The sequence below is a fragment of the Catharus ustulatus genome, chromosome 3 (genome assembly GCF_009819885.2).
Source record: "Catharus ustulatus isolate bCatUst1 chromosome 3, bCatUst1.pri.v2, whole genome shotgun sequence".
NCBI classification, from domain to species: Eukaryota; Metazoa; Chordata; class Aves; order Passeriformes; family Turdidae; genus Catharus; species Catharus ustulatus.
In genome coordinates, this window is record NC_046223.1 from 68400986 (window position 1) to 68426366 (window position 25381).

Genomic DNA, 25381 nt, shown 5'->3' on the forward strand with positions numbered 1-25381 from the left:
TTGTGGCTCTGCCAATCTGCTTCATGATGTGATTCTTGAAAAAGGCAAGCTAGCCACACTTGGTAAGATATCAGAATCACTTCTTGCCTTCAGCCAGAATGTAACATTTTGTGGGTGCTTTTGGAAATCCCACCTTGAGTAGTCAAACAGTTCAGCATTTTCTTTTTCTGCATATACATTAGGTCACAGGAATGGCCCAAGTCTGGGGGAGAAGGATTAGTCTGACCAAATCCACATCCACATATAGCCTACAAGATAGCTTTGTGCAGGAAGACTTTTACACGGCAGGCAGCTGAAGGATTCTCTCAGGTGCTTCACTCCCCAGGATTGACATTGCATGCATACACAGTAATTAATCAATTTTCCCTTTCTCTTTAACAGATAATATGATCTCCATAGGCACCATCATTGCCATTGCTTCTGTGATTGGAGTTGCACTGTGTTTGGCTGTAGTCATGCTGCTGGGTTTTGGTATGTGATTGAGTTTTTTGTTTACTCTTGGCTTGCCAGGCCTCAGTGAAAGGCAGTTCAGATGGTGGCAAATGATTGGCCTTCAGATTTAGGGAAATGCTCCCTCCTTAGGATGGGAGCTGGCAGAAATTTGTATATGCTCATTCTTTGAGGCCCTAGAGATGGCTAATTATATTTTTGGTGTCAAGGACAGGATAGAAATTTAACTCCATCCTCAGGAATTTCTTGCTGTTGATTACTGGCAGGAGAGCACAGGAGTGCTTAAGGAACTCTAATGCTTGTGTGTATCCTTATAAAAACTTACACCTTACAATTCTCAAGTTTATTCACCAAAGGGTCCCATTTCCTTTCTCTTAAGCTTTGTCCCTGAAGGAAGGATGTAATGATTACCCTGAGATGCAAATATCCACATGTGATGGTCCTGTCCTCTCAATCCTCATCCTTTCCCTGAGGTTTTGTCACACACAGGAATGGATACCTGACTGAGCAGTCAGCTCAATGAGCAGTTGTCTGTGTTTTGTGGGGAAAAAATGGTCAGATGGAAATGACTTGCTAACATGAGCTGTTGGGGGGTGATGTTGAGCAAAGTAACATAAAATCTGTAGCCTTTCAGTGTGCTCACACACTGGGATGCTCTCAGAGTGAAACACCTAATGGTCTCCTTTTCTATTGCAGTATGGAAGCAAAGATTGAAATCCAGAAAACCCACCTTGCCTGGACAGATAGTGTTTATCAAGGAAGATAAAGAACTAGCTCAACTCAGGGGGATGGCTGAGACAGTGGGACTAGCCAATGCCTGTTATGCTATACGGTATGTCCTCAGAGCAGATGTATTTTCAGGGCAGCAACATCTAAGAGGTATTCTCTGGACCAGTAACTTCCAAAACATCCAAGCTCACCTGAGCTCCCCTTAAATATACCTGATGAGACAAATAGTACCAGCTTCATTTGAATTTTGATAGACTTTCAGACATCCTTAGGTATGAACATGTGGCTACTATTGCTGTTTTGTAGCACTCTTCCTTCTCAAGCAGAAATTGAATCCCTGCCAGCTTTCCCTCGGGACAAACTCAACTTACACAAATTGTTAGGAAGTGGAGCATTTGGAGAGGTGTATGAAGGGACTGCAGTCCTGGCAGACGGAAGTGGAGAATCCAAAGTAGCAGTCAAGGTAATCAGAGTGGTGTTTTTCTCTGGCAACAGAATGGGATGGGCAGAGATATCTGTCTCAGAGATTTTACCTGAGAAATGGGTGTTGGATGATCTGGGTATTTCCTAGCAGAGTTTCTTGCAAATCTCATAAAGCTCAGCCGTGTAATGACTTCTGGAAAATAATGTGTATTAAAAGCCACAATCTATGTCTGATTTTTTTACTGAAGTGCCATGTGATAATGGTGATGATGACCAAATGTTGCTGCCCTTCTGCTTTCTGTTGAGCAGACTTTGAAGAAGGGTGCGACAGACCACGAGAAGAGCGAATTCTTGAAGGAGGCACATTTAATGAGGTAGGGACAGCTTTGTCCCTAGGCACTCTTCAAAGCTGGTGTCATCTGAGGGTGGTGGATTTCCAGAGGAATGAAAGCAGCACTCTCCTCTAAACAGATTACTGTGGCATTTTTGGGGTGTTGTCGTGTTTCTGCCAAACAAGTAAATCACTACTGATGAATATCATGGACCTAAAGCTATAAATCTGATAAGCAAAATTTAAGGTATAGACTGCAGTTCAATATGCTCATATCATGGATTTGTTTGGGATTGTACTGGCGTATTTCAGGAGCTTTTCTCCCCTAAACCACGTTAGTTGCTAAAGGCAATTTGTCAGAATTTGGCTGATCCCATTTTACTGAAAGAAACAAATCAGAACAAACTGATGCCTAAAGTTGTAATTTACAGTGGAAAATATTTTTTTTAAATGTGCCACTAGGGGCTGCCACATACCCCTCCTATTTAGGTAGTGTTAAATTATGCATCTGTCACCACTGCAAGAATTTCACATAACAAGTTTTGTGTTTCAGCTAGAAATTTTGTTTTCTAGAGTGGCCCCAGAAACAAGAAGTTCAACTGAAGGTTTCAACTGGGAATATAAGAATGAGAGTGTAGTTTAGTTTTCAGATGTACTTTTGCACTTCTTACACTTTTATTTCATGTGTGCAGAAGTAGAAGCAATTTTTTAAAATGAGGGATGTTTTTCTGCACAGAAAATGTGGTGTTATTAAACTGGAAATTGATTTTCACAACATTCAAATTTTTTTTGTGGTTACACACTTAAAAGATACATCTTGCATTGTTTGCCTTTTATGACACAACATAACTGAATGAGGTAAAAGGCTTGTTAAAACAAAATTCAACCATCTTATTAAAGTGAAAATAATTGCTAAAGAGTAAGAGTTGTGTGTAAACTCCTAACAATCCATCTTCAGTCTACCTAGCAGTCATAAACACAGTTAAGGTCTTTTTTCTGTGAAGTATGGAAATGATGAACCCATAGTTAAAGTTTCTGAGGCTCTCCCAATTCTTGTTGCAGATAATTATCCAATCCCAGAAATCTTGGAAGAGTATACAATTAAAAATTTTTTTGCATTTAAATGTAAACATTGACATGGCCCCATATGTGCACCAATGCAATGAATCAGAAATTAAGAGAGTAGAAAAGTTTAAGTATTATATAATCTCCCCAGTATTTAAAAACACCAGCAGCAGCAACAATGACAACAACAACAATAATAGTAATATATATTTTATATTATTTGAATATTTAATTTTTAATATTAAAAATAAATTCTTTTATTCCGTCATGGAGGGTTTTATGATTTTACTTGGTGTTCATCTGTAAGGTCTCATAAATGAAACCAAGGGTAGAAAGGAGAAGTAAGTGCATCTGAGTGCTTACAAACAGGTAAGGAGTATAAAATGCAAGTTGTAAGATATGTAAGTGCAAATTTTATTTTGCTTTGCCCTTTTGGATGTTCATTAAAATTGGGCTTGTAATGTTATGCATGCTGGTTCAGTTAAGCTGGATCTATTTTTATTGCTATGCAGCAAAGGGAAAATTGAGTTGCCTCTGTTTTAAAATGTTGGTTATTGGTGAGTCATTTGTGGGCAAATACACGTAGGAAATTATTGTGTCTGTCCCATTCCTTGGGAAGTAAGGAATTACAGTTCAGTGGAGAAAGGTCTGTATTGGGCAAAGGAAAGTGCCAGGTGTTCCTTCCCCTCTTGTTGTTCCTGAAAGTGCCAAAGTTTGTCTGATTGAGAGGTATGTGCTAGGGGCCAGGGGGAACTGTCAAATTCTAAATCGCACTTTTTGCAAGAGTCTTTGCCCACACCTGAGATTAGGTGAATTGAAAGAGATTAGAAGGAAAATGTCCCTCTCTTGTTTGTTTACTCTGCTGCATTTGACAGTATTTTGGACACCATCAATTCTCCCAATAGAGTCAAGTTTCTCTGACTGCTTGTGCAAGTGCTTTCATGCAGCATGAGAGGGGAAAACCATTTTCTAACACAAGTAAAGTGATTGTAAAAACACAGAGATTGAGAGAGGCAATAAATATTCTTCATTCTTTGAAGAATACCTGCAGTACTGAGAGTACTGATTGCCCTGTGATAATCCCTGTCTTAGACACACACAAACAATTGCTAGCATACTTAGAAATATTCCTCATATGTATTTTGTTCCCCTTGGAAATGCACTGTATAAAACTGTCTCCGTCTGAACCTTGTGCTTTTTCTTTTGTATATTTCTCTGGATCAGTTCTACTGTGAATATAGTAGTAAAAATAATCTATTAAAATAATGTAGATACCTTTAATATACAGGTGACAACTCATCTTATTCCTAGAAAATATTGCCATTTGGCTACTTTGCTTCCTGGAAATATGATGAAGTGTGCTTTTTAATATGTACGCATGCATTAGGGTCCCTGTCAAAGAGAGTGTAAGCTTGTGTTTTGGAAGGATGTCCCTGAGCTCTCTCCATGACTGAACAAATCCAGGCACTGAGAGTGACTGAATCGTGTTGTTCATAGAAGCAGGATTGTAAAGGCCAAACTGCTCATTCATTGTTTGCAACTATAGACACTCTGTTAGCTATCAACCAGCTGGATTTCTCATATGTAATCTTACAGTTGTTTCCTTCTGTTTAGCAAATTTGATCATCCCCACATTCTGAAGTTACTTGGTGTGTGTCTATTAAATGAACCTCAGTATCTTATACTGGAGCTGATGGAGGGAGGGGATCTACTGAGCTATTTACGAGGAGCCAGAAAGAAAAAGGTAAAGACCATGAGAACTGTATTTTTGACCTGTAACTCCCCTCAGTTTCTCATTTTTCCCTTTCTAAAAGTCCATGCTGATGCTCAGCTGTTTCTGCACTTGCAAGGTCTGACCTGGCTTTCCTTAACACCCTGGGATTTCAGTGTTCAGTGCTGACCTTGCAATCAGTGATGCTGTGAAGAAGATTGAATGTCATTAGATCACTGACCAAAATTGTAGTTTCAGTCATGTGACTTCAATCTGCTGGATTTCTCACCGTGAAAATCACAAACTGTGCTTTTGAAAGTGGCAATAAATAATGGTGGTCATGTATGTGGTCTATTAGGAATCATAGAGGGGGTTTTTTTGTCTTTGAATGACAAAAGTATCCTTAATGTGAGAATAATAGTCCAAGCATATAAGAATACTGTCCCTGTGCTTCTGTCCTCAAATTATTTAGAAGGAAAGAAAAGAATAAAAATAAACAACTTCAAGTAAATTTTTCTCCAGTTAGTGTGTGGATTAGGATTATGGATCATATGGTCAAAATGAAATTTTATAGCATTATAGTAGTTGTATGGTTTATTTACATAGCTCAAATCCACAGTCAGTGTTGAATTCTACTGAAGTGCATATACATGTGTTCTACTAGAAAAATATATTGCACTGATTAATACAGCAACAAACAAACCTGATCTGATAGTGGGAGGAAATTTTCAGGGTCCTATTTCTTCCACAGCTCTGAAAGTCCTAGGGTATTCTGAGCTGCAAATCAAACAGGATGTGTTCACCTTCCTCACAGTGCAGTGATTTGGCAGCTTACCCTCCTTCAAATTAGCATTCACTTGGTTGACATACAGAGATTTTGCACCTGTGCTTTGACTCTTTTGGAAAAATCCTATACATTTCAAATGGGGACATACATTTCAATGAGGAAATCTTGCATGGGGAATTTGTCATTCTGAGTTGGTAAAGCTGGAAGAAATAACTAACTTCTGTCTTTGTTTCTTGTAGTTCCAGAGCCCTTTACTGAGAGTCACAGACCTCTTGGATATATGTTTGGATGTTTGCAAAGGCTGTGTCTATTTAGAGAAAATGCATTTTATACACAGGTACAGAACTTACTTCCTTAGTCTTCCCAGGGTTTACCCACAGTATTGAGACTCGGTATCTTACCCAGGAAAAAATGTCTAGAAAGAGATAACATGACAGGAGATTGTTTTTTTTTACTGGAGTAAAATCTAAGTCTATGTTTTTCTGCTAAATATCACTCACAGTTCTCTCCCATAATGGTGGGCTCCTCTGAGATCTGAACCAAGGACTTACTGCACACTAGGCAAGAATCATATTCTGTGCAACAGAGAGAAGGACAAGTGGAAGATCCATGAACTGTCTTTGCCTAATGGGTAGCTTTTGACGACATAGAACCAAATTTTCTTGGAGAGGTACAGGGACAAGATGAGAAGCAACAGGCACAACTTACAGCAAAGGAAATTAGATAATATTGTTCACAACATCCCAGATTAATCACTGAAACAGGTTGTCCAGAAGGGCTGTGACAGCTCCTGTCTTGAAGATATGCCAAACTTAACTGGGGGAGGCCCTAAATCACTTGATCCGACCTTGGAGCTGGCGCTGCTCTGAAAAGTATGTTGAGCCAGATGACTTACAGATCTGAGTTTTTCTGCAATGCTAACTCCATCCTCTTTTCTCTGCCTTACAAATCAGGGACTTGGCTGCTCGCAACTGCCTTGTGTCTGAGAAGGAATATGGGCGTTCATCCCGGATAGTAAAGATCGGTGATTTTGGACTTGCCAGAGATGTCTATAAAATGATTATTACAGAAAAAGAGGAGAAGGCCTACTCCCTGTCAGATGGATGGCTCCTGAGAGCCTTATTGATGGTGTCTTTACAAGTCGCTCTGATGTCTGGTGAGTTATAGCAGTCACACAGCTGTGGGAATAATCATGCTGAATTCTGCAGCAAGAAAATACTGAGGTTCAGAGGAGGAATTACAGGGTTGTATACTGTCATCTCTAATAATTTTAGGCTAGGGCAATCTTCCTCTTTAAATTTATGAAATTTTAAGGATCTAATGAAATATTTGACACCACAACAGTATATTTTATGGATTTATTTCTTTATGCTTTGAGGTCTTTGGATTTTGGAAATACTGTCACTCAAGCAATTTTATGGTTGTGCTAGGCCCACAGTGTGGGTTTTGCTTGATTGGGCAGTGAATTGACTGCCTGAATGCTGTTCCATTTTGTTTTCCATTAGGCTTATTGACATTTTCTTCCCACAGCCAGATACTTTGTCCTTACAGTTACACCCTCTTCTAGTGACTTCTTTATTTTGAAGACCAGACTTTGCAGCATCATCAGAGGAATGTCACAGTATGTTTTTTTGTGGAGGTTTGCTAAAAGTGTGTATTTCAGTAGCTTTGAGTTTATTGTGAAGAAGCAGAGACCCACTGTCAGGAGACATGGAAAAAACCCCAGATTAAACCAGATCCATGAAACCTGATATTCACACAAGTTTAGATTTTGGTGGCCGCACATATTCAGCCCAAGGGTCTTATCCAAGTCCCCAGTGCCTGCACCCATCTATTTGGCTGCTACTCTTGCACTTATCTGAGAAAGTAGTTTAGTATTCTTGCCAAACCAAATGAGGTGCTGATTGCTACACAAGTGGTGCTTAGAAGAACTTGTCTTTCTCCATTTTAAACCACATCTCTAGAGAATTCAAAACACTTGTTTATATGAGGACATGCTCAACCTGAGTGTTGCCCGGGAACATGTGGGCATGTGGGCACTCAGCATCTTCTGAGCTACATCTCAGTCACTCCGGGAAAGCATCTCAGTTCTGCACATTTATTTTAGCTATTACAGGGGCTGGCTTAGGGACAAAATCAAATTAAGTCTTCTTACTCCTAACTTTTCTGAGTCTTATTCTTCAGTTAGACATAATCTAACTGTTAATAGGGAGATTTCATGATGACTATGGTTATTAATTTTTCTCTTTTTTTTCTATGGTGTTTCCCAGGGCTTTTGGAGTACTAGTGTGGGAAACACTGACTTTGGGTCAACAGCCATATCCAGGTTTCTCCAATACAGAAGTGTTACACCATGTGCGATCAGGAGGAAGGCTGGAATCTCCAAACAATTGTCCTGATAACCTGTAAGTTAATTTTGTTTAAATGTTGCTGATAATATTTATAAAAAACAAGAGGCTTTTTGCCAGTTGGTCATTATTTTGAAGGTTAGTCATGCCCATGAGGAGCCAAACATTCTCCACTGTTGTTTCTAATCAAACTGGCCAACCTACTAGTAATTCATCCAGTAGTCCAGCCTCTGAATAAGAATTTAAGGCATGGATCTGGTAGCACTGTGAGAACAGGCTGAGAGTAGCTGAAGGTATTGGTTAGGAGTTAAGATGGCTCTGAGAAAGATTTTACCTGTCTCTGCACATCATGTGTCTGTGACTGTGGATAAAACTTTCTTTCTTAATGGTAGGTGCAGGAATAGGCTAATATAAGAACGTATGTGAAAAATAAACTCTGCCCTTCATAGAGAGAACTCAAGAAAAGCTGAAGCAGTACAGGAAAAGGGAAGTCTGCACTTCTGGTTAGTCTTTAGCTGGATTGGATAAGTTAGATTGGATTGGTTAGTCTTTAGCTGGATTTCTGTTTGTGTCTTGAGCACAAAACTCATGTTCAATTGCAAAATTATTGCAATTAGCAGACTAAAATAAATACCTCAAGCAGATCAAACCCATACTAACCAGAGATTTATAAAGGAGGAAGAAAAACATGATCTTAACAATCACTCAGTATTGTCTAATTTCATGGCTCAATTTCTTTATCCCCTCCTCAGCGTAAGCAGTCACAGCAATGCATGTGACAGCTGGTCCTACAAATAGGAGAGGCCACTGAAAGTGAAAAATTCTTACTCTCAGGTCTGAGGAAAAGACTGGAGAATAATTCTATGATTGGCAAGCCGCTGTCTCCATGATAGATTTTACATCAATTGCCATGTTTAAGAGAAGGTGATTATTTATCATTACTTAGATATAGCTGAAAAACCATGTTAGCAATAAAAAACACCACCAAAAAAAACCAAAAAACCAAACAAAAAACCCCAACAAAAAACAAACAAAAAACCAACCAAAAAAAACCCCCCAACCCCCCCCCTCAAAAAAAAAAAAAAAAAAAAAACAAACCAACCCAAACCAAGTTTTAGCACTTGGAGGAACTGAAGAACTGAAGAGATTAGAATTTTATTTTAATAACAGAGGGAGAACTAGAAGTCACAGAACAAATGAAAACCCAAAGATATTTTAATTGCAATATTTTCTGCTGAGAAAGGTATCCTCAAAAAGTTCCTGACAGCAGTCCTGTGAATAAAAAAGCACAGGAGGCAGCTATATCTGTGTACTAGTCTGGCATTCAAACTTAAGCGAGGCTCATAAATTGCCTTAAAACGAGTGGCTAGATCTTCAGAAAAATCAAGAAAACTTTGCTTGAAGTAATTTTTAAGGTCCCAGATCTTGAGTTTGGCACAGCAGATAGGTCTTAAATACTGGTCTGCCTGTTGTAACTTGTAGGATCAGTGCCTAATAGTAGTTTTTGAAAGCCAAAGAGCTCTTTGACTTAGAGCTTAGACTCTTGTACTATCTTTTATCTCAATTGGTGAACACTCAGCACCTGCACACAGCTTCTGTCAGCAGCATAAACAGCTTTTTGCAGCTTTGCTAGGTCATTAATGGCATGCCGAGATTCTTGACATTCCTGCTTCCCTCCTCCTGGTTTTGAACCTGTATCAGGACATCAGCAGTCAGTAATTTTCTCCTCGCACTTTGGCTTGCTCATTGTCATTTGACAAAACAAACCATCACTGATAGGAAGAGAGTTCAAAGGCCAAAGTACTTCAGCTGAGAAGTGTTTAGGAATCTGTGATAGGCTTACACTGCAAGTGCAAGTAGGGCTGGCACTGGCTGTAAAAGCATGAAGGAAGTGAGTTGTTTGTTTGGTTTTTATTTGGAAGGGGGAAAAATTCTTCCCCTTGCCTCCACAAGTTGTTACTCCAGGATCTAATCACCTGCTTTTCCCCAGAGAACTGTGGCTGGGTAAAGCTTGGTAAAGATTTGAAAAAGGGGCTTGGGGATGTATAAATGAGACGCATATTGAAACATGAATTAGATCTATGAATGTAACTACATTTGCACTCAGAGATTCACATCTGGCACAGCCACCAGGGTATGAGGCTTACATGTAAGAGAATACCAAGATTTGGACTGAACTGAGCTAATTCAACATAGATCCTCAAAGCCCATGGATCTAGTCCAGAGAATTTGTACAAGCACCAGGACATTTGCTGATTTGAAGCTGCAGTTTCACCAAATGCCACAAATAACTGTACATGTAAAATTTACAGATATATTCTGAAAGAGCATGAAAGTTTTTGTCATTAGAAACCTAAAGCCTATCTGAATTAAACACTTAGTTAAAAATACCAGTACTGATATTTTAAGCCAATCACCAAGTAATTTGATCTGGGAAATAAAAATACGGAATATAATTAAAATGAGAAAATTACAATACTGAATTACAATTTCGGCAGAAGTTAATATCCTTATTCCATAGCGAAACTGAATGACTTTATAAAGCAGATTGTCCAATTAAAAAATAGTTATTTAGAAAGACAGAGATTGGTCATAGAAACAAAACAAAAATGTTCATAATCCACACTCGAGAAGTTCTTGTTTCATAAATGAAAACAGGTTAAATTTAGATTGTATATAAGGATTGTATTTTACAATATTGTATTTTACAATAAGAGTGGTGAAACACTGAAAAAGATTGCCCAGAGAAGTTATGGATACCCCATCCCTGGAACTGTTCAAGGCCTTGTTGGGTGGGGCTTTGTGCAACCTGATGTAGTGGAAGATGTCCCTGCACATGGCTGCTGGTTGCTGAAGGTCCCTCCCAGCCCAAAAAACATTCTATGAGTCTATGACTTATGTATTATTTCCTGTTTCTTTCTTGGTCTGTGGCTGGCTGTTTCTTCAACAAGGCTCTGCTTGTGAGACCCCAAGTGCAAACCTGATGAAGCACAGTATCTGAACTCATGGTTTTTGCCTGGATATCCTACCAACAAGCATGACCAGAAAGAAGATTGTTTGGCTTCTAGCATTCAAGGCTGGAATTCAGCATGAAAGACATTTTACTGGCAGCAGAAGGAAAACCATTTATTTAACCTTATTTTGAGTCCTGTTCAGTCCTTTTCCTTATATATTTGCAGTGTCATCAATAAGCAGTACACCTGAAAGTAAGCAGATGAAGTAATTCACAGTGTTAGGAAACTACTACCACTTTTTAGATTCTTAAAACAAATCCTTTTGAAAAAAAATAGAATTACTCTGTTCAGCTTGAAAACCACAAGAGTACAGGTTGATGAAAAGTGGTTTTGAAACAATTTTTCTGCTCACATTCTCACTTGACACTAATATTTTAATGAAAAATATAATTGAAAAATCAGAAGTCAGGTGATATCTCCCAGCTGTCACTAAGGGCTTTTTAAGATGCTAAGTTGTGGTGAAGGACAGCAGTCATGTTTTTAAGACGGATAAGCAAGGATCTGAGCAAGCCAATTCATTTCACATAACAGATTAACGCCTGGTATCACATAGCAGCAGGTCTGGGTAGATGTTTGTCAGGGGAGGGTTTGAACTTAAGGCTTAGAGGTAAATGCTCCACATTCCAGATGCATCTTCCTGAACCAGCCTTTCACTGGCTGCTCTCTGGTTTTGAGACTCTAAGACCTCTTTCCTCTCCCAACACTTAGCATGTCCAGGTGTGGGCTGTGTTTTGGTTTTCAGCCTGTCTCTCCCTGGCTTTTGTAGGATTTGGTTTTGTGTAGCATAACCTTGAGCAAGGAATAAAAACCAACCCTATTATTTAGACAAATAGGAGGTAAATTTTCCACTAAATGGTAGCAATAGTGTTGCACAATATGGGCTGAAATCCCTGCAGCCAGAGGAAATTTATGCCATTTTTGCCTTTGGAAAATTTATTTGTATTTGTTTTGGTCTGGATGCAGAAGTTGAAATTAACTCTCCCTGTGCTGGAGGGTTTGACTTGAACTTCTCGTGAATGTGAGATAGTTTGAGTTGAAGGAGGATTAAATAAGTTGAAAATTTCAGGTTCTTTTCTGATTTTATATTTCCTTTTTTTTTTGTTTGTTTCTTTTAAGTGAGAGAAATTCCTCCTTGTATGCTTTCTTAGAAAACATTCCTGACTTCTTCAGTGAGAGTAGATGTTCATGGCAGATGTGTTTTTTTAATGTTATATTTGCTTCCAATCTCAAAAATACCCATCTTTGAAAAATTAAAATATTTCACATTAATTATTCATGACTTAAACTAGATCTTTGTTTTTCATTGCCTCAACAGCTGATAATAATTTTTGTACCATACAGAAAGTTTTCAGGCCAAACTTGCTTCTCAGATGTTTAATGATAAGTATTGAGATGAATGATTATATTATCATTTTTGTTTGTATTTAATTTTTTTTCCAGACGTGATTTAATGACAAGATGCTGGTCCCAAGAACCTCACAACAGACCTACTTTCTCTTATATTCATGACAAACTGCAAGAGATAAGACACTCTCCACTGTCCTTCATCCACTGCCTTGAAGACAAAGAGGCATGCACTGGAGTCATCAATGAAGCTTTTGAAGGTGAGTCCAGACCAGCACCCACTATTCTTGTTAGCAAGAACATTCCTGTAAGCAAACTGCTTTCCATTGCATTTGTCACTGCCTCAAATTCTCTGGCTGTTCAATGGAAACATCAAAGATTTACCTCTATCATACTGAACTAGTGTGATTCATTATGTGCCTGAGAGATACCAAGAATTAGGTAAAGGATGTGCAAGATTACCAAGCAGAAAGGCCCAAATGAGGTTGTAATTAAGCCTGACTCACAGAGACATTCAATTTGCATCTAAATTCTTGGTAGTTCACAACCCTGTTCCGCTAAAATAGATGCCTAAGATCATTACAAGACAGGAGAGCCTTAGAAGGCTTCTGTGTGGAAATCTGTCCCAATTTCAAAGATATCTACACCCTCTTCATGGGCATGTGGCCATTAGGCAATTCCTCTGGCAGTACTGACTCAGCAGCCACCTCAAAGTGAAGCATGATTTAGGCACCCTAGTCAGGTAGCCTTTATCCAAGCCCAAACCTGATCGATTCAGGTCTTGCCTATGCTCTGCACGCTAGGAGTGAATAAACTAAGTGTTATTAGGGAACACATGCTTAAAATATGGGACACAACAAAGCTCAACTATATAGCAGCATTATCAAGGTTGTGAAGGCAGGAATTAAGAAAAAAGGTAATGCTAGATTTGAAGCTGTCTGTGCAACTGGGATGTAAACCATCTAAATATAAAAATTAATATCCTGGCTGGGCCAGAGCAGCAATCTATTCACATCCTGCAATAATTCCTGACTAACTAAACATTGAGAAAAAGTGAACGATATTAGTAAACAATATGATCTGAATTCTACAAAGAAGTTTTTACCAGTTGAAATATTTCACTTTTGTTTCAGAGATTAATTTTTCATTTAACGTGTTTGCATGCTATGGTTTTATAATGAAAAATATTGAATAATAAAATAACTACTTTCCATTCTAGAAAAAACAAACCTGACTGTTTCTAAAATATTTAAAGGCTTAATTTTGGTGGTGATTTTTTGTGGGGTTTTTTTCCCCCATCACAAATTGTTACTGAACTAAGAACTGACCCTGATTCACAAACAGTTTTGATATTTCAGTACTTCATGTTTTCCTGAAAACCTCCTGATCCATCCCAGGAATGACACCGTACACAATTACCCAACTATGTAGACATTCTTCTTCAGGATACTTCCTATATGCAATTCACTGGCATTGTCCAATTGTCGCTTAGTTTGATAATTTGTTAATCTTTATAATTTGGTGACGCTTTTTAAATGTCAGTTTATTTCCATTGTGGTTTCTCTTTATGTCAATTCCAGCCTGTTCATGGCATGTTTACATTATAAGACTAAAAACTTAATAAAGACATGAAGGGACCAGCACAGATAATCTATCATTTCATGCTTTTTTTAACAGCTTATTTTAACCCTTATGCTGTAAGGAAAGCCAATTTGCATATGGTGTAATTTTTTAGTTTCTCTAAGGGTATCTTAGATCTCAGTAACTACATTCAGGAAAGAGATACTTAGTCTGGCACAAATGTATGCCTGGCATTAGCATTAGGAAAGGACTAGAGCCAATTACAGTAATTTCACGATTACAAGCCGCACCATTTTGACTAAAATTTTGGTCCAAACCCAAAGTGCGGCTTATAATCAAGTGCGGCTTATATGTGGAGAAAAAACAAAAAGCTACTGTTTTAGTTTGGAGGACAGGTGTCTGCTGAGAAAGGTAGGAGCTTCTCTTTGAAATGGAGAATGTAAACCCCCTCTTTCCAAATTATTATAATTTTGAAATCAAGGGACTTTCAGGCAAAAATATGGTTACTAGGGAAATTAAAATAGAAATACAGTACTACGAAGAAACAAACTCCAAACTCTGACAAAGTCAGAGTACAACCTGACACCCTGTCAGGCAGGGTGTCGGTAGCAATCCCATTAAATGGTGGTTGCAGTCCCCTTGCAGTGACAGATGTGACTCAGTTGGAGCAGTGCTCCTGTACAAGGTGCAGTTTCCCTCCGGAGGTCCAGTGGTGATGTGGAGAAATCCAGTTTTGCTCTGGAGTCCAGTGGGAAAAGGGGCTCCCTTAGTGTCCCAAAACCTCTCTTTTTATCTTGGTAAGAAATGTTGGGCTCTTCCCCCTGGCTGGAGCAACTTCCAATGGGATGAAGTAATTTTATCAGTCCCACAGTGGGACTCAATTGGCCATTAGCAGAAAATGACTCGCTGGAGGAAGGATGGGTTGTGAAAAGATAAAGAACAATGCCCTGCCTGGTTTCAGTGGATGGCCCATTAGCAGAATATCTGCTGTTGAGATAAGGATCACTGTCCCCACCCTCAACAGATGGTGATAGAATAGATACCTTTTATCACACTCTGTACTCTAACCCAAGACAGTTGTCAACACCCGGAAGTGCAGCTTATAATCAGGTGTGGCTTATATATGGACAAAGAACAAAAAGTTGCTGACACCAGGAAGTGCGGCTTATACTCAGGTGCGGCTCATAATAGTGAAATTACTGTAATTGGGCACTTTGCCCAAGCTAATAGGCCTTACATTTTGGATGGACTTTATCTCACCTACATGCAGCTGTCTACAGGCTAGGAATCTCATATAGCATACTCTTCTAGGTAGCTCTGTAGTCAGAAGCAGAAAGTGACAGCTCCTGGTTTTTGGGCATGTGTCATAGCAGGAAAGGGTTCACCTTTTGCGTTACTCTTCACTGATGATGGATGGCATCCAGGTGACTTGCCGTATTTAATTTGGTTCACAGAGAGTCACAGGGTCAGTGAGACTGGAAGGGACCATCCCTGCTCAAGCAAAGTTCCCATAAACACATTACTCAGGATAACATGTCCAAAATACAACATCTCAGCTATAGTATCTCAGACTAGATGTTTAATTTTAAGATGGTCACAGGAGCACAACATCCACTGGACACAGGGCTGTACTGATTCAATTGCTTGCACCCAATCCTGAGCTAGTTTGGTTTCCTAGCTTAGACATCTCTGTGTTCCCTAACTCCACAGGCAAGACACATGGAAACTAATGGAGTTAAGAAGTTCTTGTGGCATTACATCAATATCTGTCAAAATCTTTAGCAGGGCTGAAATTTCTAGAGAAACATACCTTTCTGCTGCTTGGAGCTGGGGAAAGGGATTGGAATATTGATTACTCTGTTTGTAGTGGAATAGGCCTGGCACAGATGTAACATAGAAGAGTTTTGGTTTCAGTGCAGGCTCTGTTTACAATGTGTCATAAGCCTGATCTTTCTTCAGCTGTCAACTTGCTCAATCTAAGCAAATAATTACTTTCACTAGGATAACAAATACACCTTCTTAATGTAAGAAACATTATTTTGCCAAAATTTCAGGTTCTGCCACACAGCAGAGGTCACAGAGAAAAAGCTATTGTTTTGTTTATTTGCCAGGAACAAAAGTTACATTCTTAGAAATTACCAACTTGCAAAGGAAAACATGGATTGAGGCTTCCATGAAAAGTGTCAATTTGAAGGATAAAAATTTGTAAAAAATCAGTTTAGTGCAGAAAATATGGTAGTATAATGGCCTTTAAGGGTGGTCTCAATAATAGCAGTACTCCATAATGTATGTGTTAGTCAGAGAATCTATTGAAAGGGGCCACTTCTAAAGTCGGACTCCATTAAACCTGTTTATAGTAACTTGGTTGGTAAAATCTGGTCCACTGTGGCAAGCAGGGCAATTCAGTGTAGGGAGAGCTTATCCATCAGAACTTCTACTTGGCACACTTTCTTCCTGAGCCTTGGACCTTTCCCCACCGGCTGTGATGCTCCCTCTTCTGGGTTCCCCTCATTCTTCCCTTTCCATAGGTTGTGCCCAACTACTTTTGCTACAGATGCATTGCTGGATCTGCATTGAGAGCAGAAGACAAACTGTTTTCATGCTTCCATTCAATGTTTTCATGTCTCAGTTCTCAAAAGTCCTTCTTAACTTCTCCTCAGGTTCATTTGGTGATTCTCGTATAGGAAATACCTTTCAGGAAACAGGGTAGCTTGAATTTTATTTACCTATATATCATCTTTTCATTTCAATCTGTTTTAAAATAAACACTTAACAGCTCGTTACATGTCTCTATAATGCTATACTTATTTTCCTGTATACGTATAATTCACCTCCCTCTTTCCCTAACCACAGTCTTAAGCCCATGAAAATGTTATGATGTTTACTTGGCTGAAGCTCTAGAGTCCTCGTGATGTCTTACTGTTACTGGATTTTCTGATCAAGAGCACATGCATGTCAATTTTCTGTAGCTCTCCAGCCTTGAATTAGTTTGACAGTTTTTCTGCCCGCCATGTAAATCTCATGCAGTGGAATTCAGTAAGATGTGGACTCCAGAAGTGAGATTGATTTAAGCAAGAAAGGGTCGTTCAGGTTCTACTTGAGTTTCCAGACTAAATTCTGTGCTCCTCTATGACCCTGTAGAAAACAGTTTGGGGCATGGAATATGGCTCAGACTGTAGTTTTTAACACATTGTATAAGAAGTTAGTGATTTTTAAAATTTGTATTCATTTCTAGCTTGGACTAAGTGTGGTATTTCTTGTGTTCATAGCAGTAGTAGAAAGATGACAGCCAAAACAAATAATCCAAAAATCTGTTCCATGATGGATTGTCCTCAACAACATTTTCCAAAAATGCTACACGGTCCTTGGCCTTTGTGTGTAATGAAACTCCAGTCATGAGCCTCCAGCCAAGAAATGCTTGCTCTCACCAGGTGACCTAGTTCCAAAAGAAAGAGAGAAATGTCAAGCAAAGTGAAATTACATGCCTCAAAATAGCTAAGATACTTAGCCTTACAGGGAATCATACATCTTCCAGTTTCTGTTGAGTCCTACCTACCCAGAGGTAGCCACACTTCCAGCAGGTCCATACACGTCGTCAGGGATTTTTGTAGGTGGGAGAGCTGAAAAACCATTAGATTTTCTCAATAACCTTAATGCCAGTGCAGAATGACACAGAGATGGCAAGTGTGGGTAAACCAATACAGACAGTCTGCTAGTGGACAGCATGCTAACAGGATAGCATGGGCATGGCAAAAGGGGCATGTGCTGTGTTATTGAGTTACCCTCCTAAAGTAGGCATAAAGTGTCAATAAACACACCTGAACAATACCTGCACTTGCTGGCACTGCTGCATTGGAAGGGAGGGAAGAAAACTCAGGACCAGGGTCTACCAGTTTAGAGTTTTTACTTCTTGCTTGGACAGGCTTTCCCAAGGCATTGACTGTGGGCTTAAAGTAGCAGTAACAATATTTATTTGAGTGAGGGCAGCACTGGAGGACTGAGACACCAGTGGGTTTTGAATTCAATGGGAATTTACTGAGCACGGGCGCTCTTGCCAGAGTTCCCATTCATTGCTGAGAGATAGTCTGTTCTTCCTTCAGTTCCAAGAAGTGCAGCAGGCCAGAAGGACGCCCTGCATTGCTGTAAAAATAACTGGACCATCTATTTTCAGACATCAGTTTTTACATTTGCACATATAAGACAGCATGATGGCTTTTCGGGTCCTGTGAGTGCCCCTTTACAGATGGAAACACCTGTTTGATTTGGCAAACGTCTTTCCTGACATCAGACAACTGGGCATTCAGCAGCTGGAGAGACTTTTTGCCTTTATGACCTAGAAGGACTATTCTTACCAGGGCTGCTCCTCACAATGCCTTTTGGACCTATATGGAAAAGATGTCTAATTGCTCAGAAAAGGAGGCTCCTCTGCCAAGAGGAAATGCCAGGCAGTTGGAGAAAATCCAGGATAAAAGACCAAAGACTGAAAGGAAATATATTTGGCCTCAAAACCATGATTTTTAAATTCCTAAACTGGAGATATTGCTTGAAAAATGTGGGAAGATACAGGAGTTAGAATTTGTAATATTAGCAATGTTCGGTTTTTCCATTTTTCTTTCCAAAATGTATTTATTTCTTCAGCTGTTCAGGTACTTGCTACAACTGTCATTTGTATTTTTTAAAAATCTCTGTGCAAAATTTTGCACTGAGAGGACTTTATATTAACACTAGAATCAGTGACTTCATCATTAATTATATGCTTGCAATCTGTACTGGCTGAGTACCTGTTTTGTGTTCCCCATGCAAGACTCATCAGTTTATTTTCCTAAACCAAATCACCTTTTAAAAGCTACTCCATGCACCTCTCTGAATGTAATCACTTGGGCAAACGGAAGCTTCTCTAAAGCAGATGTGTTGATAAGACATTTTTAGAACATTGTATCTAGTCTCCTTTGTATTTTTCTGAAATTCAGTAATCCTCTTCCCCACTTAGCTTAGTGAGTGGCTGACCCAAAGCCTGCAGAGGTCAGAAAAAAGGCTGCTTCCAAAGGAGACAACACTGCAAGCAAGGGGGAACTTGGTGGTGTAATCATTTCTTATTTGTACTCCAGACAAATGATGTTTGATTCCAGAGAGTGCACATGGGCCATATGATGCTGCAAGTGAAGTTATGCCAACACTTTGCAGTAGACTGAAGGAAAAAATCAGATTGGTATAAGACTGTAAGAGCTGACATTTATGTAGACAGATGTGGATAGATATAGGCACCTAAAACATAAAAACAGCATTTACACTGGGTGTCTAGGCTGTTTGACAGTCACCAGAGACTTGTAGACGTATTCAGGGGATGTTAATATGTAAAGGCAAGGATGTGGACTAAGCATCTCCACAAAGTGATTTAATTCCTCCTTTCTCTGTTGACTGTAAAGACAGCCTAAACAAGGAGCTTAAATTGGACATGTAAGACCTTGGTGGTTAAAGCTTGGTAAACTGAATCCTGTATTTTAACTTGGAGAAAGGGAGTGCTTTCCTATTTGTACAGCCTTACTGCATTGCAACAAATGTGAAACTGGGTTTTTTTCGTGCATTTATTTATAAATTTTAACAAACTAGGCAAGAAACAGATTTATATCTGTAATTGCTAGGACAGCAACTCTTACATACAGAGATTTCAGTGCACAGTTCTCTATAAAATAAAAAGACACTGCTTCAAGAAGATTAATGCAGGAGAAATGTGGGGTGAACGAAATTCTCACTTTTAGCACCTTTAGTGTCTGGCAGAATAGCAAAGCTCAGTGAGTCACCCTCAAACCATGCAAGATCATATGCTTCATTAGGCAGGAAACACAGATATATCTCCACTGATACATAATACAGAGTGGAGTATTAAAACGGATATATATTTGTTCTATTTATATTCTTACTGGCTATGTGCAGAAACTGAAACACAGCCCCTCCAGCTCCAGGTGGCCATCAGGTAGCAGGAAAATTCTACACAGGAGCTGTCTCCTTGAGCTAACCAACGTGGCTGAGGTAAAGAAGTCAAGGTTCAATAGCCACCTTTTTCACCCTTAACAAAGATATGACATCAGGTGTTTCTCTCGAATGTGTTCACTGGGGGGTATATGTTTCATCCATGCCAGTAACTCAGCCAGTCTTTTACTTAGCCACATACATTGTGTAGAAGTGACAAAGGACAGAGAAGAAGAGGAGGGTATTACTGAGAAACAGCAAATGTGGCTGGACTTCTAAATACCTTACCATACCGAAGGTGCTAAGCATCATACAGAATTAGTAACGTCTCAGGCTGGCTACTCAGCTGGTGTAAATTGGTGGCACCTCACTGGTTTCAATGGAACTTCATTAATTTGTGCTAGCTGAGGGTCTGGCCCTGAAATAACTGTAATATAAGATCAGCATCTCTAGATCGTTTATTCAGTCTCAACCAATCAGCTTTTCTACCGACATTCTTTCTCTTCTTAAGTGTTGTCACCTTCTTGAATTCAAACACCAAAACCCCCTCATCTGCTTATCAAGACATCACAAAAATTTGCACCCTTCCAGGCAGGACTTCAGAACATGTTGTGAGCCCCCAGAGTTTACCCAGCAAGCAAGGAAAGGCACTCTCTGATCCTGAGGCAAGATCCACTGCTATGGCTGCCCTGCGACAGGAAGCAGCCGACTGAGATGCTGCGATTGAGAAGGGGAAAGCACCGATTTTATCAAGTCAGGGCTGGTCTTCTCAGAGGAGGCTAAGCAAGCAAATTCTATTCCTCATTAGTATGAGTCAGGGGATCATTGTTTCTTTTGTCAATTACTCTGGGGCTCTCTAGAGTAAGCTTCTACCTATCCCCGGAGAGAGGTGCTGTAATTAATTTACCTGCAGTTTGGCTCAGATGTGCTTTATGCACAAGTTCTAAGCACAAGCTTTAAGCTTTAAGCACAGCTCTACTACAAAAAGTGTCCAGCAAGGTCAAAGCCACATGCATTTAGGACCTGAGATGTGTCCGTGCAATGCTGAGCTTTGACCTTGCTGTTTTAGCTGTGGGAAACATTCTGCTTGGGACAGCACAGAGCTCAGTGGGATCCTGCTTCTCAGCAGGGTATGGGCTATTCCTCAGCCTGTACAAAGCTCTGGACTGCCACAGCAAGCCTGCCCTAGTGCCCTGAGGTAGGCTGTTTAGAGCAAACGTGGGTAACTCTACACTGTGCAGCAGTTCACAGTGTAGACGACTCCTCAGAATTTAAGCCTGTAGAGCCGACTCTCCAGTATGACTTCAGATTTCATGAAGGTGCTCCTTGGACGTCGCCTCTTGGGGTGTTTTGTTGACTCAGCCCAGCTTTGCTTGTGAAATCTGAGGGGATCACATCACATGGTTTATCCTGCATTTACTCACGTATAACCCAGCATGACTGTACATCAATCAACTAATTTTAGCGATGTTAAAACTGAAAAGAAAATAATGATATCTCATAAATACACCGACCTGCTTCTCCACTCCAGTTTCTCTCTACCTTCCCTCAATTTCTTAACATTTTTTGGGAGGGCCTTCCAAAGATTATTCAGAATTCTCTGAATTGACTTACGGCTTCCCAGGGTGCTGGTGGTGCTTCTAGTCCTCTAGAAGAGGACATTTCTAGAGGAATTTCACAACGTATCATGAATTTTTCCTTTAATTGCTCATTTTTTAGTATTTTCTGTCTCCATCCATTCTTCTGCTCAAAGTAAATGAGCAAAAATTATTTACTTGCTTTGCTGACATACATAACAGTCAAGCATTGTACTATATAACTTGAGATCTTTGTGTAGCTTTGCCTTGTACAGCAGAATGGTGCTAAGCTTTCACCAGCGCTGAACACCACACTAAGAGATGACTCAACAGTGAAGAAAAGGACACATACAGTCAAAAATGTCACAGCGAAAGTGGCAATGTATCTTACACATGTCATGTCATAGGAGAAAGGTCATCAATATTATATTCTTCCTCCATCATTGGATATGACGAGAATATTCTGCAAAAATAGTATTTCTTCCTTTTTGCATTCCCACAGCTCAAAAAGTAAAACCAAGGCAATGTGTTTGATTTTTCAGCTCTTTTTTTCTGTAATGAGAAACACAGTGGTGCATAAGCTGAAAAAGGATTATAAAATTTTATATATTCTGTAGTTCTTCAGACCTGTTGGGGAAAGAATTAGTAATGTATCTATATATCTGGTAAAAATATCTCAGTGACCTCATACTCACATTTGTGTAAACATCACCTCATCAGTTCCAGATACTTATACAGGAAACAAATCTGAATGCTCCTCTAGTGTTCTATACTTAGGCAGGTCAGCCGGCATATGTCTGGCCTGTAAATACCCAGTTTTACTTGGGTCCTTATTTTAAGGTTTCCCTCTTAAGAGTTTGCTGCAAACGTCCCCACAGCATTTGCCCCTGTGCCTTTTCCAAAGCAACTTGTCCCTGAAGGTTGCCATTAAATTAAACAAAGAAACAACAACAAAGAAGAGCTGAATTGGTTGATAAAGGCTTGGTTGGAGCTGAATTACTAAATATGGCCATAATAGCCCTGAACTGACAAAGTGAGTATCAAATGATTCCTCATTGCTGTCAGTCACTGTGGTATGTGACCACAGTTTGCTCTGTGTCCCATACCCCATCTTGCTAACAGGTTTCTAAAATCAAAATTCTCTTTCAGACTTTTCCTGATAATATTTCCTATGCAAATGGACTCTAGCATGTGGAATAAATTTCCGACTTTATAGCTTGGGGAGATGTGTGATTATAGTGACATAATAAATTGTGCATTGGCTGGTGGAATAGCACAATGCTTGTGATTCCTTTGAACAGATAACCCTGAATGTCATATGATTAATTTTTCAGTTATGAAGTAAAATAAGGAGGAAGTGTAATAAAAGAAGGTACATATTACAAAAATAAATGAAAAAGTACTAGTGTTTGTAACTTGAGTGTTTAGTTAACAATTTTTGTATTTTAAAAAATTTATATCCCTACAATAAATTTCAAGCAACTATGTATATATGAACTGCATCAAATTATAGAAAAATGGAAAGTTTTTAAAAATGTGAAAAACACAGTGGATTGCGAAGTTTAAACCTCTAGAAGGGCAGAATACTAGAGAGACAGAAGTCTAGACTAGTCCTCTAGAGAAATGGTATATAATGATTTTACAGATACAAAACTGCCAATGTCACAGGAACTCTAGCAGGATTACCACAAAGGTTCAGATTAAAATCACTTCAGCTTTATGCTTCTTCACAAGGAAAAGAAGCAAGTTATATATTCATGATGATATTGCTGCCTCTGGAGGTATGAACACTGATATGCAACTTTTCCCAAGTGATTTATCTGGTCCACAGAGACAATAGCAGGAAATAAATTTGAATCATCGTTCAGCTGTCTGATTATGTTTGCTTTCTAATACTACATGTATATTACTGGGCTGTTGTATTTTCTTTTATTTTAATTTTTTTAAAATTTTTTTTTACATTTTCCCATTTTGTTTTCTTTTCTCATTATTTTTTTTCTTTTAATGCAGATAATGATATCCCATGTGCAGATTCAGACAGCATTCTTTCAGCAACACTAATGGAAACAAGGAATCAAGAGGGCTTAAATTATTTGGTACTAGTCAAAGAAGGCAAACCAGATGAAGAAAGCATCAATTCTGCTGAAATTAGTTAAGTCTGGTTACTGCTGTTTAAGAGAGTGAAGAAGAGAAAAATCTCTTCAAAGAAGACATAAGTCAAGGAAAATATTCTGCATGTCATCATACTTACAGAGATGTCTGAAAATAAAAAAAAAAAGCAACTCTTTAATAAAACTACCAGAAAACATAATAAGGTGCGGAGTGGTGTGTATGAGGATAAAACAGGGATTACACAGCCTTTGATTTTCTATATTTTGTGGTTTGGGTGCTTCACAGGAGATAATTTAAAACAAAAAAACCCATGTATCAGACGGTAAGGGATTTTACTGAGGTATTGATTAAGGTTATGCAATCACATATACCTCGGGCACAAGGCAGCCCTTCTAAAAAGGGAATACTGGTATGCTGCTTTAAAAAACAGACCAGCTCGTTCATGAATAAAACTAAACTGTTGAAGTCTGGCTTCACCATGCACAAACAGGATTTTACAAAATGAAAAAAACCCAACATAAATACCAGACTCCAAGTCAGAAAGCAGTTGAGGAAGGGTGACCAGGTTGTCCACTGCTGCAGGTGGTCTGTTTCCCTACTTAATTTAAACAAATGTTTGCAATCATCTTGCATATTAAGTTGCACAGCAATCGATCTGTGAGTCTGGATAGTCGTGTTTTCTTACATTTCTTCTCCTTTACTTTTTGAATATTCATCATCCTCATTAATTTTTTATCAGAATGGGTGAAGGGAGGTACTCTTCCTTAGTGTGTTTGGAGATCAACTCAAAGTATATAATAAAATTCTATACAAACAATTATTGAATAAAAGACAGTAATAAGCTTTTTCTAACCTTTCATCATGAGCAGTAGTTTGCAAATTATACAGAATTTTTCATTGACATCTTTCAAGAAGCTAGAAACATGTTATAATTTTATGCAAATATTTGATAATGGAACACACTGGAGAGTAGTAAAGGTTCTATCTGATGTCACAATGTATACATTTATAAGAAGTAGCTCCACTGCAATCAAGCTTCAGAAGTTTCTTAAATGGAGATTCAACACAGATGAAAAAAAAATTTGAGTCTAAACATTTTATTAAATGAAATAGAAATTGAGATATTTTGAATTAGGATTCTTCAAAGTCCCTGAAAAAGCACTTTCAAGCATTATATAAATATTTTCTTCATCTACAAGTCAGTTTAAAAGACAGATTTGCTAATAAATACAATTACAGCACTTCTTTGTGCTCACCAGACCGTGAGCAACGGACAAACAAATAAATACTGTATTATGTTTCCTTCCTCTTCAAGTGCTGCTTGATTGGTTGTATAGTGATTCCTTCAATTTCAGTAATTTAAAAATTACTAACATTTGCTAACCTATGGCATGTGCTGGCCAAAAACCAGGAGGATCCCTATCCTGTAGCCACCACACTTGAATGTGCTCTGTGTGCATAATTTCACTTAAAGTCAAGAAGACTGCTCAGTCAGCAAGCCACAGACAAAGGTTTTGAACAACAGTGCTCCATATGATAGCTTTTTCTTTAGCAGGAAAAACCTTCAAGCCTCCCAAAATTTTGTAAAGACAATGCCCTCCAGAGGCCTCGCGAGCACCTGTGATGTGATATCCCAAGTCAATTCAGTTTTGTGTAGGTCTGCATTAGAAAAGAATAATGGAACAGCCTAACCAACATGTGTAAACTGGGTTAGTGAGCATCAGTGACAGGGACCAGTCAGGAATAATGCCCTCCAGGTCTTGAGGCAGTCACAAATACACAAAATAGCACAGAAGGAAAAAGGGGAAGGTAATTCTTGTTGTGTTCACATTTTCTAAGTGTTGCAAGATAAGCCTAGTTTTAATGAAAAATTTAGCACAGCATGATGACAAAAGTGTTAGGTTTAATACACTGCCAATAAATGAAATCTCAGGATTTT

At 38.9% G+C, this 25381-nt stretch overlaps 1 protein-coding gene across 1 annotated transcript in view; it reads left to right on the plus strand.

Annotated features, from left to right (window-relative positions):
* ROS1 (ROS proto-oncogene 1, receptor tyrosine kinase) overlaps positions 1–23501 on the plus strand; it is a 69678-nt gene extending 46177 nt beyond the window's left edge. The window contains 11 exon segments of the mRNA XM_033055545.1: positions 382–471; positions 1147–1282; positions 1486–1642; positions 1912–1976; positions 4613–4742; positions 5736–5833; positions 6450–6547; positions 6550–6652; positions 7767–7901; positions 12299–12462; positions 23341–23501. Coding sequence (XP_032911436.1) covers positions 382–471; positions 1147–1282; positions 1486–1642; positions 1912–1976; positions 4613–4742; positions 5736–5833; positions 6450–6547; positions 6550–6652; positions 7767–7901; positions 12299–12462; positions 23341–23486 — 1322 coding nt within the window. The 3' untranslated portion in view covers positions 23487–23501.
* The last annotated feature ends 1880 nt before the right edge of the window (positions 23502–25381 follow it).